Consider the following 14,807-nt stretch of genomic DNA (forward strand, 5'->3'; position numbering starts at 1 on the left):
ATATTATGAGTTTGAGTAAAGTTTATTTTTCAATTAGATATGAAGATGAGATGAGTATATATATATATATATATATATATATATATATATATATATATATATATTTATATTGTATCCCATACCCGTCTCAATATCCATTCATATCCTTATTTTTGTCCTTATTTAAATTATTAAAGTATCCATAATTTATTAGGTAAATTAAAATGTTTATATATATATATATATATATATATATATATATATATATATATATATATTATTTTTTTAGTCTTTAGTTTTGTAACCCCTTTTTTATTTTATTTCTTACATATTTTTTTTATCTTCTCTTCTAATTTTTTGATATGTATATCCTTAAAGTCCACTTATATTTATATTTACAAGTAGATTAGAGGAAAAAATGAGCAAAATATTTTTTAATATTCTCTTTTAATCTTCTATGTATTCCTTTTGTAAATCTTCCACCATTTTCCTATTGTCGTCTTCTCATTTCTTTTTCTTTACTTCTCATCCATTGGTTAACCACATTCACACAACTTTCACCATCTATAATCAGGGAACAAAGATTGTCATTGATAAGGCACCTTATATGAAAAATGTTTTCTCTTTGAGATGAGTCAAGCTCCTTGGGAACTTGCCCTAGCATGCACCTTGTAACATCTCGTTCGGAATAATAATACTTCATTTATTATAAATCGTTTCTCAAAAACCGCGGGAATTTAAAACTTTATTACACTGATAAAACTAAATCCAATCTAAATATTTATTAAACATAATACATTATCAACTCAGTCTCATTATAAAGCCAAGTTTTGTAATTCAAATGATTACAAGAAAATCCTTAAAACTGATAAAAATGATAAAATGCTTCCATAAAGTTTCCCAACTAGCCCACGCTCTAGCTCTACGCTTCACCAGTACCACCTGCAACATCATCTGCTCCCGTGTACCGCGTACACGATCATCGCCAAACACACGCAGATAGGGTGAGCTAAAGGAATATAAACATATGCAACAATTTATATAACAAAACACACACATTAAAGGAACTCCATCCTTTGGTCTCATCACACATGGCCACCACCATGTAATCCATGTTCTACGTCTTTGGTTGATAATCTCAAGCTATCATTGTTGTCCAACCTACAAGCCACCACTTGTAGAACACATGCGGGAACACTCTCTATTCCGAGCGATAACTCAAAGAATGCTCGTATTACCCTCCATCTTGAGCCACAACTCTAGGAATACTCCAACATCTGACCCTTGAGATATCGCCCAAAGTCTCGTAGACCACGCACATCCAAAGCAAGCAAAACACAATGTCTACTTCATTAAAAATCGCATGGCACTCCACACGAGTCGCCAGGCACAAAGGGCTTCCAAACCGCCTGGCGGGGGACACGTGTCGCCAAGCGCCAAACGCCTCTAATGCTATTGTTTCTACAAGTATCGCCTGGCGGGAAAACCCTTATCGCCAAGCGCCACGCGCTTCAATTCTCTACTGGTTTTGTAGTTATCACCTGGCGGTCAAACACCACCGCCAGGCGCTACACTATTACTTGCGCAGTACTGGTTTTTTAAGCACCCAAAACAAAGTAAAATCAATCCATTCACATTTCATATATATATTCCCCCCTTTAAATCCATGCTAGCATTCAATTCTAACTTAAGAATAATGCATGCTCAAATAAATATTAGCAGCAACACTTTAACAATTTAAGCACATGATCCTATGCACCAATGCAAATTAATATTGACACACATGCATTGACCAATAACCAATTCTCCACATCTGACTAACCCAAAGGAACATTCAAATTGTTAGAGACTTACCACATAACCAAATCATGCTTCATTAGAAGTTACTTAAAATTATCAAGAGCTTATTCATGTGTTTCAAAGACTTCAAAATCAGCAATATTGAGTAACGTATATCTCTAGCTATTGTCCTCCAAATCAAATCTCCACCGTTCAAAGTGAAGAACTACATGTTATGGACCACTTGTCAAACTTTCATCTAAATTGGACCATTAACGAACTGGGAAATGCAGTTTTACAAAAACTGTGCAAACCTGAAAAATGGTGGCGCCTAGCGCCCAGAAATCAGCAAGGTTGCGCCTAGCGGTACAAAACTAGTGCCCGGCGGTTCCTATAACGCGAAAAGTAGGAAAAACAACGTTTTTCTTGAATAGAACACCACACACATCTTTGGTATGGCGCTTGGCGGCCAATTGGGTGCCGCTAGGCGGTTCCAACAGTTCCAGGAATCCAACAGCCCTTCCCTTGTGCCTGCGAACCTCAACTAGCCCAACTATCCCGTTTTCCTTCAATTTTGACTCAATACTCACCACTCAAAGGTTTAGGATCACAATTCATCCACTAAGTTTGTAGTTCATTACGCAATTTGTTATACAATTTCCGAAACACCCAATTCCTCCACTCTAACATTCATTCATAACCAATCTCATTTGATTCCCTCGCACTACCATGACTTTTCACAGTTAATCCTTTCCTTTTGGTCCAAATGTTGTTAAAATGACTTTTCCACCAAACCAAAGCAACCCAGAACATGCAGAACCTGAAAATCAAACCAAAACGAAAAGCATCGCTTGACGGGTGTTCTTCAGCGCCAGGCAGTTCATGATCAACCTAGAAAACTAGGTGGCGTGGCTTGCGTCGCCTGGAGGCACTAAGCTCACCGCCAGGTGGTTCCTACCAGGAACCCAGAAAAACAGGCAAAATTGCATGTGTCGCCTGGCGGCAGTGTACATATTTAAAATAATAATAAATTAAATAGCACATAAATGGCATACATAGGATTTAAACCCAAGTTCTCTCACACAATTAAGTACTCTCAACCATTTGAGCTAGTACTTTTCCATGTCATACATGTCAGAATTAAATGCCATAAAAGCTCCACTACTCGTATTTATTAAATATTTAATTATTTAATTATTTAAATTTCACGGGTTTTACATTCCCCCCACCTTATAAAATTTTCATCCTCGAAAATTGAGCTCACCCAGGAAAAATGCAGATAGGACTGCCTCAACTTCCTCTATCTTGAAATTCTCTCTTCTTGGTTCCTACCCTTTTATTTCAGCCTTCACCTCATACTTTCCCCACTTTTCCTTCCGACCTTAGCCCTATATTAAGTTGAGGTATCAATTTAACTCTTCCACTCTACGACACACACCTGCGCTGACATCTCTCCTTGTTCTAACTTTTAAATTCAATTCCTCTTACCAAACTTGTAGTGTTGGCCCCAAGAACTTGTCCTTGAAAATCTCTCTATTAAATGCGTTGATTCTGAGTTTCGACTTCACTTCTTAGGCTCTAACAAACCAACTTATCTTTCCTTACCCACCGAGATATCTTTATGCGTACTCGTATCTTCGATCAAGAGGTTTTCTCAAAGGTCTTACCCAACCCTTGCAAAACAACAGATCAAGTTTGACCTTGATTCTGTAGTCAGCCACTATAGATAACACACACATATCATAAAACAAATGAAAACCTATTAAGAAAGGTATAAGGGACAAACTCAACCTATCACTTTTCTCTCTTTTACCAAAACCTTTAGAATTAAGAAAGGAAACTATCTCAGATATAGTCTTGAGTGTGCCTTCCACCCTCACCATTGTAGCGCCTCCTTCTTCCTCCACCATAGGATGCCTTGGATGAGGATCCTCCCCTTTGGGTGTGTTCTTAGAGTATTAGCTAACTTTGCCTATTCTCTTTTCTCATTGCTCAAAGGTTTGCCTTCTAGACAACTCCATGTCTTTAATCAAACCCACCAAGGCCGATTCTTGGTTGTGTTATTCTTTCAATGCTTCACCATGGCAAGTAGAGTAGTTTAATGGTGACTCTTCTTACACCTCCACCATAATGGTTTCATTCAAAATCATGTTTCCTACACAAAACACTCAAACCCAGAACAAAAGCGAGTATTAGTGGTTAGAAAGCTCAAAAACCCTAAACCAACAAGGAACCAAAATGCAACCTCAAGTGTGAAAACTTCTCTTGATTTTCAAAAAAATTCAAGATTCAAGATCAAATGAATGAACATAATATGATTCGACAATCACATTCTTAATGGCCAAGGAAAAAAAACTTCAAAGAAAAAACTTGGATTCCTACAGACAAGCAAGAAAAAGCAAAAAAAGCAAGAAAGGTAAAATTCTAAAGAACAAAACTCTTAAAAGTCAAATCACATATTAGGGAATTAATCAACTGCGTATCTTTAATTGTTGGGGTCCACCTATATTTATAGAGCATTAATCACAGTTTACCTTATTCATGGGCTCGGCCCTTATTGGTCTTATCGGGCTTATTTTGGGTCTGCGTGGGCCTGAATAAGATCCAGTACCAGACTTGTGATTTGATTCTAGGAGTTTAACCATTATTTCCTAAGTTAAGAGTAGGCGGTACTTGCTCATATGCTACCATGGTCGCTATGTATACATGATCTTTTTATATAGTTAGCCTATATTCCTTTTAGTCTAGGACTATATGTTGGCAGTTGGGGCTGAGTAGTTGACTATACCGGTCCTAACCGCCTACGTATAGTACAATTTCATTTTCTTTGCATTTTTGCGCTCGTATTTCTGTGCATATCAGGTGATCCAAACACATTCATTTGCAAATTTATTTTCATGAACAAAACTTCCGATGAAACAAACATAGCCTAAATGTTTATATTTATTCCTTCTGGCTTTCAAAATTCTTTTACAGAGTTTTTATTCTATTATATATATATATATATATATATATATATATATATATATATATATATATAATTAAAGGTGTATATAGTTTTGTAGTATAACATTATTATACTTGACTCAACTAAATTCGAACAAATTTGGTTTTACCTGGATCCGAATCTACTTTACTTAAATTGAGTCTAAATTGACTTAATTCCACCCTAGCTCAAGTCGACTTGACTTGACATTGACCTGTGCTATCAACTACAAAAATTTATCAACATTGTTATTTTAATTTTTAGCAATATTTAATACTTCAATAATTTTTTGAATTTTGTGGTAATATAAATACTTTATTCAAATAATAAACTAAATTTAAATGGTCTTATCCAAATAAAACATTTAAAAATAAGGAAATAATTTGAAACTAGGTTACTTGAATTCAATGTACTTGAATATAAACAAGTTTTACATGGGAAGAGACCAAATTTGTACAACATTAACAAAAATTACATTGATGTTGTTGTATTTGCAATGATAAAGTTTGTGTTGATGGCAAACAAGAAATATAATGAAGACGAATATGTCTGATTATAGTACAAAATTAAGAGGCCATCCAATCATGGGGGCACTTTGGCCTACATATGTATGTGACCTAGAATTGTTTGGTTGGCAAGGGTAGATCTATTTAGAAAGCTGAAGTCAATGTGCTTATATGTTTGTGTATATGTGATGGGTATATTAGGGCAAGTGAAGTATTTGGTGAAAAGTTTGAGTAGAGAGAGAAATATCTTGTACTTGATTTGTTTACTAAAAATCTAACAACCCCATGTGTTAGATTCTTGCCCTATAACTAGGATAAATCTTTACGAGTACTTGTAGATGCACAGCTTTGGAAGTGTATGAAAGAATAGTGTGCACATGAACCCCTCTACGATTTGCTTTTCCAGATATCGCTTCAGCTTTTTCTTTCAAAACACAGCTTAAATTCCTCTTCTCGTTGGCTATAACTTGCTCATAAATTAAATTCCTACTTTATTCTATTTGCATAAATATGAAATATGCTTTTATATAGCTTTAACCTTAGACAACAATATCATTGTATACCAATTATATATATTATGTTTCACTTCCTTCGAATCTCACTCTTCAACATTTGATTGGATATCTTCATAACAAATTGTTCCTACTGCTACAAAATCACTCAATCAAGGACGTTCAAAGTATAAACAAATTGTTAAGAAGTGAATCATGTTTGAGATTTCATATCGATTAGAGTAAAACAAATTTACATCTCATCTTACAAGTCGATTTTGTAAAACTGAATCAGATTTTAAAGTTTATTTTTTTAATATAGTATCATAGTCATTTATAAGTTTATCCTAATAAGATTAATTATTTATTAGACCTATTGTGTTACTTGTTATCAAACCATCCATAAATATTTAATTCTATATTCAAGATATACATGACTTGACATAAAAAACTATGTTAAAAATTTAACATTAATTAGAGATAAAACAAATTTACAATATGTAAATAGGTGTAGATTTTACCGTATAAATTAATTTTATATGGTTAAATTAAACTTTAAATATATTCTAAAACTTCCAAAAAGATTTAGACGAGATCTCCCGACGGTAATGAAAGTTACCCTACATATGACGGCACTTTATTAACATAAGAATTTTCTATTTTGTCTATAAAGTTCATAATTTGTTACCTTTATCTATTACCGGACATATACGTGTTTCCGCATATATTAAGAGTTAATCGTTTTTTTGTTATGTGTGTGTGAGAGAGATAAAAGAGGAACATTTAAAACGATGTATTGTTAAAAAAGTTGAGTGGTGGATGAACAGACAGGAATCGTACTATTGCACATTTATGCCTTTCCAACATTTACGCATGAAAAGTAAAAGGAAAACATTATACAATTTCTTTGATTAATTATAGAAATTAACACATTAGGACGTTTCTGCGTTTTGCGATTATTATCAAAATTTCTATCCTTCTCAATTAATAAAAATGTCGATAATGGGTAGGTATTTTGATAAATAAGACATTTATATTTAGTCATTAACTTTAAATTTAAAAGACCAACTTTAACCATCAAATAAGTAAGATTCTTCTTCCACAATTCATACATTTTGTACATTTTTTTTATTGGTGAAAAAGAATAACTTTAGATAAATTGGTCTTTAGATACCTAATAAAAACTATAACTAGTTTGTGAATTAGAGTTTAAATTGATATCTAACTTTAGATACCTAATTAATATATATTAGTTTCTAATTTAAAATTAGAGATTAATTTATAATCAATAATTGTAAATAGATAAAATATTTTGATAGTTAATGTTAGAAACTAATTAAAATTGTAATTCATACATCAATTTAGACTATAATTCACAAACCAATTATAATTTTTTATTTATAATAGAGACTACATTAAATATTAATAATTTTTAATTTATAAAAAGGTATTTAACTTTATCAATATAGTTACTAATTATTTTATTTTTTAAAATTGATTGCTACTTAATAATTGTTTTTAGTGATATTTCACCTCAACTGAAAAAAAAATAAAGCTCAAATGAACTTTAGACATCTGGAATCAAGACCATCACAAACAATATAGTCACGACATAACTTTAATATGTTTAGGAGCAGAATAATGCATATTGAATTGGAGTTAATTGATAGAATTTTTCTTACCAAAGTAGGTAAAAGCTCTCCCACAAAGGCCTTGAACCCTAGCCCTACATTAATTCCTGTCGTGTCTAATGAGAAGCACTTTAAATACAACTTTAAGATTAAAATTGTTTCTGTTTAAATTATTATTGATCCTTTTTTACTGAATTTCAATTATAATAGAAAGAACACAATACCAATTTAATGTTACCAAAGGCGATTAAGCTATCGTCAAACATTGTGTTGCATGATTTGGAGAAGTATTATTAAGATATAGTAACAAAAGGTATAAATAATATTGATAAAAAATTAGTTAAGCTGATTGAATAATGGAGTATAAGCTATTGTAAATTTGTTATATATATGTTCCATTTGTCCAACATTCGGTCAAATACTATAATGAAAATCCAAAATGAAACACCATGAAAGTATTTTATGTCATTTTGTTCATAAAAAGATAAGAAGATATTAACCCTTATGGACCGAAATCCTACAAATTTTGAAAAAGGTATTTTAGCGTGACAGGTTCAGAATATGATTGAAAATGAAAAGAGAGATGAAAATTAACGTACGTAAGTACATATAAGAGAGATTTTAAAGATCTCGGTTTACACGTTTCGGAAATTCGAGAGCATGATCCTGAATTAGGGGATTGCTTATTCAAAGTGCATTTCCCTTTTAAGTACACACAAAACAAAAACAATTGTACGTGACATTCAATGGACATCAATTCAATATATATTAGAAAAATTAATATTCTAGTCAATCTTCCAAGAAGCAATTAATAGTTATTATAGTTCAATCCGAATAAACATAAACACTAAATCGAAAATACTTCGACAACAACTTGTATTAGCGACTCAATACGAGGTTTGTTACGATGAGCAGAAGACAAGGTTTACGCGTTTACAGTTGCACAAGTTAGAAGATGAGAAAGTAGAGAGAAACAGTTTAATTAGTTTGTTTTGATATCCATATTCTTAGCTGCCTAATTCCCTATTGTAGTCTTGTCCACTTGCTTTAACAACTTGCCTCAACCCACTCTCTTGCACTATCACAATACCCTATATATTTCAACCCACAAAAGAAGAAACACCAACCAAAAACACAACAACACACACCGATTTCCTTCTCTATGCCCCTCTCTCCCTCTTCCATGGCCTCGATCCCACACTTGTATCCAAACTACACGTTCACCACTCACGATCTTTCAGAGTTCCCTGCCCATCACATGAGTAGTGCCAACGCTTCGGTGATTGAGAACACCGTGTGGGGTGGTCAAGATACCTTCATTCCCGTGCTTGATATCAACAATGGTGCACTTGATCATATTGTGTCGCTGGATTGCGATACCATGGCTTGTGCCAACTGGGTGCCATCCTTCTCTGACCAAGTCGGGGGGCTCTCCGACTTCGCCATTTCAGACTGCAAAATGGGCTTCTATGGCGGCTTTCAGAACTTCAACGCCAGATACCAACCTCATATTGGGGACTTTGGAGAAGAATGTTGTGGCTTTGTGGAGGATGTTAAGCCACCTGCATATCCTAATGCTGCAACAGAAAACTGGGTATGCTCGTGCAATTTTTTCAATCATAATATCTTCAACTTCTTCGTGTTTTTCAAATCCTTCTTGTACACTTTTTTGTGAGGTCAAATTTAATTAAGAGTTGAAAGCCAAATTTCGTTTATTCTCCTGTCACGTGGTTTGATTTTATTGAGTGTTGCTTTTGAAATTGATGGCAGGGAGTTCAAGGTAATCAAATGCAAGCGGTTGAACAGCCAAACATAAAGGTGGGAAGGTACTCAGAAGAAGAGAGGAAAGAAAGAATTCTGCGATATTTGAAGAAAAGAAATCAGAGAAACTTTAACAAAACCATCAAGGTCTTTTTTGTTATATATTATTCTTTCTTTAGCAGAGAGACACACTTATACATGACTCTCTCTTTTTTTATTGTATCTTTCTGCATAATCTGGAATATGGAATTCACTTTCCATTGACCTATATTTCCACAGTATGCATGTCGGAAAACCTTAGCTGATAGGCGAGTGAGAGTTAGGGGAAGGTTTGCAAGAAACAACGAGCTTTGTGATGAAGACATGACAACAAAAAAACACGAGAATCATCATCACCACAAAGAAGACTTCTACGGCGCTGATTCAATCCAGTTCCAGGTAACTTTCATTCTCCACTGTTAAGATGGATATCAAGAAACCACAATCCATAGCTCATCACAATCAAAATGCTGTACACACTTTCAACCATAACCTAACATACTAGATGTTTTAACTACTACACTTTTTATACTATACATGTTTCTAGTCCTTTCAACACCACAAAATATTGAACAAAAAACAATTTTTCTTTAATTTTTTTTGAAACAATTTAGATTTTTCAATAATTTTTTTAATGTTGTCCTTCTCAGGTGCTTTTGAAAACAATAAAATAGTGTATTAATTTGGTTTCAAAAATCAAATGGGAGGGTTGATATTTTATTTTCAATATCTCCTAGATTTTTCTTAATCAAATTAGTAAGATGAAATTTACACTCATTTATATATTACAAAACTCGGATCCTTAACAGAAATGTTTTAGGTCTAAAATTGATAATTGTTATGCATGCAGTTAAAGAATGATGAGGAAGATTGGTTGCAAGAGGCTATGGCAAGTCTAGTTTATCTATCTCACTCATCACCAGAAGATATGTAAGATAGCATGAATGAATGATGATTCCACATGGGAAGCTGTTGTTAGAAGCAGATGTGGGATGAAAGGAAAGTAAGTAGTGGAAGGTGAATAGGAGGAAAAGGAGGAAAAGGAGAAGAGAGAGTTAATTAATTTGTAATTGTACGCTAATTTGTTTTGTTTAAGGATTAATGACGTAGATGTAAACTCTAATTGCATGGGGGTGTGTAACAAAGGAGAGGATGTAGATTGTTGATGTTAATTTTATAGGCATCTTTGGTTAAGGAATTGGATGGGCCTAGTTTGACTGGATACTTGGGTTGATTGAAAGAAGGTATAATATTCCATGTTTGAGAAGACACAAATATTCCGATAAAAATAGCTTATGAGTCACTGTCTCAAGAACTGTTTGGAGTCAATTATATCCATTCATGTGATTGTCATCTTCATCATTACTGAAAGCCACTCATCGCAAATTCTAGTTTCCATAATTCATGGACATTGCCCTCTCTATACCCACGTTTTAGATTTACATTTACTTACTTTCCTTACCTTTAACTTTTCTAAATCTTATAATAAATACTCAAATTTAATTGGATCATCAATTTTCAAAACGATGCAAAAATAAAAAAAGAATCATTATTTGTTTACATGTTCCTGTATTCTATTAATGTATTAATAAAATTAAAAGAAATTTATTCATTTAAATTACAACATTCCTCGTTATTAATTAATTTGTATTGATTAAACTTGAAGTGTACACAGTACAAGAAGTACTGTCAATAGAGTATCTTTTAGATACCGAATGAGATAGCATTGAAATTGAATTATATGTCAGAGTATGGTACACGTTACCAAAAAAATACATAACTAAGTAAATAACAAAAATTCAAAAGGAAAATTTTGACTGAAATTTTTCATTTACCGTTTCTTATTATTATTGGTGTTTTTTTTATTGCCGAAAATATATGATATATAAAAAATATTATACAAATAAATTTTGTAAGTTTAATACAATTGCCATAAAATAAGTTTTGGAGTATAAACATTATTATTATTGGTGTAGAAAAATACTTTCATACATTATAGTTGCATGAAAAAGGTAAGATTAAATCATAAGTGAAAATAAAAGAGAACCCTATATATATATATATATATATAGTGTCTTTTTCTTTATTAAATAATTTCTTTTGATAGATATTCTGACCTTGAAGTTTGGACATCATGGTGGAAATGATAATTATTAGCTTTTCCGTTTACTTCTGGATGCCAATCTTGAGTATGGGAAAGACGAAAAAGAAATTATTCTTGTGGAATATAATGTAAGAAAATTTAAGACAAAACACCTACGAATATTAAAGGACAAAAAAGGAAAAAAAGAAAAAGAAAATACACATTTTATGTACTTGCTTTTATGTCATAGAAACCCTACTATGTGTAAGGGACATTAATGATTAAAAACAAAATCATAGACATGTAGGTTAATTATGATTTGGTTGGTGTAAATATGAGATTCGAAATATAGCTATACTTAGTTTATAGTTCAACCGATTCAAACCATTCCACTAAACTTCTTATTCGTTCGTAAACTTTCCATTAAGAACTTAACAGCATATATCCCAGAAAGTAGGCTTCAACGGACATTATGAATCCATATTAATAATTTAAAAACCTTATCTTTTGATAAACGAACCCTAGTTTGGAAAGCACCAAATATTTTTCTCCCACATTTTTTGTGATTAAAGCCTAAAAGTGAAAAGTGTAAAACACTTCCAACGTTTTTACTTGTATATTAGTTGCATTTCAATTTATTCCCCGTCCCTTTACCAATCCAATCACAGAAAAGCTCGAGAACTTTTCCCAATTAAAAAAATAATAAAACCAGGAACTAACCTGTTTCTGCTTCTAATTCCTTTGGAGTTTATCTATCTATCTATCTCTATGATTTTATATGAGAAGACAGAACTAAACGTGAGTTTTATATGAACTTACATAGTTAGCTTATAATTCTCCGAGATTAAATATAAATATTAATAATTTTTTTTTTACTTTTAAATCGTGGCTTATAACTTGTAGGTTCAGCTTTTATTTTTTGTAATTAATTTGGTTTGAGAATGTTGGAGAAAATTCATGTATTGCCCTTTTATTGTCGTTAGTGTGGATGTATAAAAAATTAGGGTGTTCGTCCAAATGATCTATGGAATTCAATTCCAATTCCTTGAAGGCCACGATGCTGGCAAAGAACATATATGCTCCTCTGGACCAAGCAAGCATCTAGAAAATGATAAGAACGAACTTTATGCTATTTTTCCAAGTTTTGTATTTTATAATATTAAAAATGTTATATATGTTTTTTATTTTCTAAATTTGAACATGAAATTCAAATTCTTCTATCACTTTGGTCTTCAAATTTCAAGAAAGAAATGATATATAGTCCTTTTAATTCAAATACGTCTTCTTTAACGGGTCATACACATTTTACAAGATAATGTTTGAGTTGTTTACGTCATTTTGACATGTTTTAATTCAAGTGTGAGATTGAAACAATATTTAACAAGTAAAAAAAATGTTATTAAGTTAAAATTATTATATTCATCCGTTTTTAAAGTTTAGAGACAAAAATATATTAAAGTTAAGACAAAAGATTAATTTTAATTTTACCTCCATATTTAAGACTAAAATCATATCTATATTTAATAACTAAAAACATATTTAGTCGTATTAAAAAATATTTAAGAATTATATAAATTTTTGTTATGGTTTAAATTTATTATCCTTTGACCTTTATTCACATTAAGTGGTGATTTTAAAAAAATTTGAATTCATTAATTTCGTGGAAGTATAAAAGAAATTTAGTTTAGGAATAAGTTAAAATTAAGTGGATGAAATTGATAACTCTAAGCTAGAATTGCAAGCAAAGAGTAAATGAAAGTATTATATATAAGGTTTTGTCACTTTCATGATAAGGACTGTTACCAATAACATAATACTAGTTCTTGCTCCCTCTTTGTAATGTAGAAAATCAGAATTCTGAATGTTAATTATGTGATAAGTAGGTCACATATAGCTCCAGATGACAGCACTGTTACAAAAAAATGTTGGAGAGTGGCCCCCACCTTGTTGAAATGTCACGTTCTTTAAATCCCTTATTTCTTTGTATCAAATAGCTTTTCTAGCAACTATTAACTTCTTATAGTGGTGTCATTATCACAGTTATCTTCCTCTCTCCTTTGTCATCATGTTCAATCAAGACTTTTGTGACATACACAACACAACACAACACAACACAACTTAGTTGGATATTTAGCGTACAAATTCTGTATTAATATTCACAGTGTAATCTGTGTGTGTAACTAGTAAAAATATAAGCAAGTGAAGTTTCTAAGAATGACATGTCACAAACATGTCACTGGTTAAAGCAACATATGTATAATGGTTTGGTGACATGATAGAATTTTCCTTGGAGTTTTTAATGTTTTGCATATGCGGTTGATTCCTAGATTAATCAGTGACAACTCAAAAGTAATTCCTCCAAATTTTAACTTGGTGGAGCCTGCCCTCTACTACTACAACCAAAAGCTTTGTAGTCAATAATGGATTGATTATTAAGCTATATGAGCACACTTTATGTGATTGAAAGTGCTATATAGTATGGTCCTTTTCAGATTCTACCTACAAGTATCCATGTTCCTTCTAGATCTTCACCCTAATATATTTATATATATTACATATCATGTTATGTGTGAATATTTTTAATAACATTTTTCGTTCAACTTTTTATGTTGATGTTATTGGCAAGAAAATTATATCAAAGAGTTACATCCACTGTAAACTGTATTGAGATTGACAAAAGATATCGATAGAGAAAAGTATCAATGAAAAAAAAGTATTAAAGAAGGAAAAAAGCATCTAAGGAAGAGCAGCGTAAAAAAGAAGTTATTAATAAAAATTGTATCAAGAGATATTTTTAGGACCCTACAGAATCAATGGTTCGGTACGCTTATCTCTGTTTGTCTTCAGTCCTTGGTTTTCGATCTTCTTCTTCGGTCTTTGATTTTGTTTAGCATCTAATCCTGTTTATGCTTGTTTAAGCAATGCATCAATTGGATCGGCAGTGGTACGTGAACAGGAATGTCAAAGTGAATTAATTTGGATTATAAGGTTGTATCACCAAGGATGAGTTAAAAAATAGTTATCTTAATTTCATTCAATCTTTGATAAATTAAAAATTTTATAATCTGGTATGACTCATCATAGGTTAGTGAGTTAGTGGATTGACTCATTTATAATTTTTTTAATTTATTTTATATATTTATTGAAGTGTAATAAAAAGTGGTTTGACTCTAGATTTATTTTTTCTATATTAATAGAATCAAAGTGTTCACCTAATATTTCAAATAGAAAAAAAGTTGAAAATTAAAGTATCAACCTATATAACTTAACAAACAAATAAATTATACATTCAAATTATTCAAACATTATTGAACAACATTCTAGCATTTAAAAGGACAAAATTGTGAAATGCATTTATAACTTTATTTGACATACCCATACTACTTAGAAGTTTCTGGAATTTTTGTGGTGTATTCTTTTATTAAATTTATTTTCCATGGTTTCAATGGAAGTAAATTTTGGCAAATGTTCTACAAAAGAAAAGATCACAAATTTACGTGATAAAGGACTATCTATTGATCCAATACAAAGGTGAAGAAATCTTCAGGTAAC

General features: G+C 31.7%; 1 protein-coding gene across 1 annotated transcript; it reads left to right on the forward strand.

The window, feature by feature from the left end:
• The first annotated feature begins 8,407 nt into the window (after positions 1-8,407).
• ASML2 (activator of spomin::LUC2) lies at positions 8,408-10,475 on the forward strand. Its single transcript, XM_028068724.2, has 4 exons — positions 8,408-8,966; positions 9,143-9,280; positions 9,413-9,571; positions 10,023-10,475. Exons 1-4 carry the CDS (start codon positions 8,535-8,537, stop codon positions 10,104-10,106), a joined length of 813 nt encoding a protein of 270 aa, XP_027924525.1. The 5' UTR covers positions 8,408-8,534; the 3' UTR covers positions 10,107-10,475.
• The last annotated feature ends 4,332 nt before the right edge of the window (positions 10,476-14,807 follow it).

Source organism: Vigna unguiculata, chromosome 1 (genome assembly GCF_037176805.1).
Source record: "Vigna unguiculata cultivar grain cowpea cultivar isolate G323 ecotype 2 chromosome 1, ASM3717680v1, whole genome shotgun sequence".
In the NCBI taxonomy this organism is placed as follows: domain Eukaryota; kingdom Viridiplantae; phylum Streptophyta; class Magnoliopsida; order Fabales; family Fabaceae; genus Vigna; species Vigna unguiculata.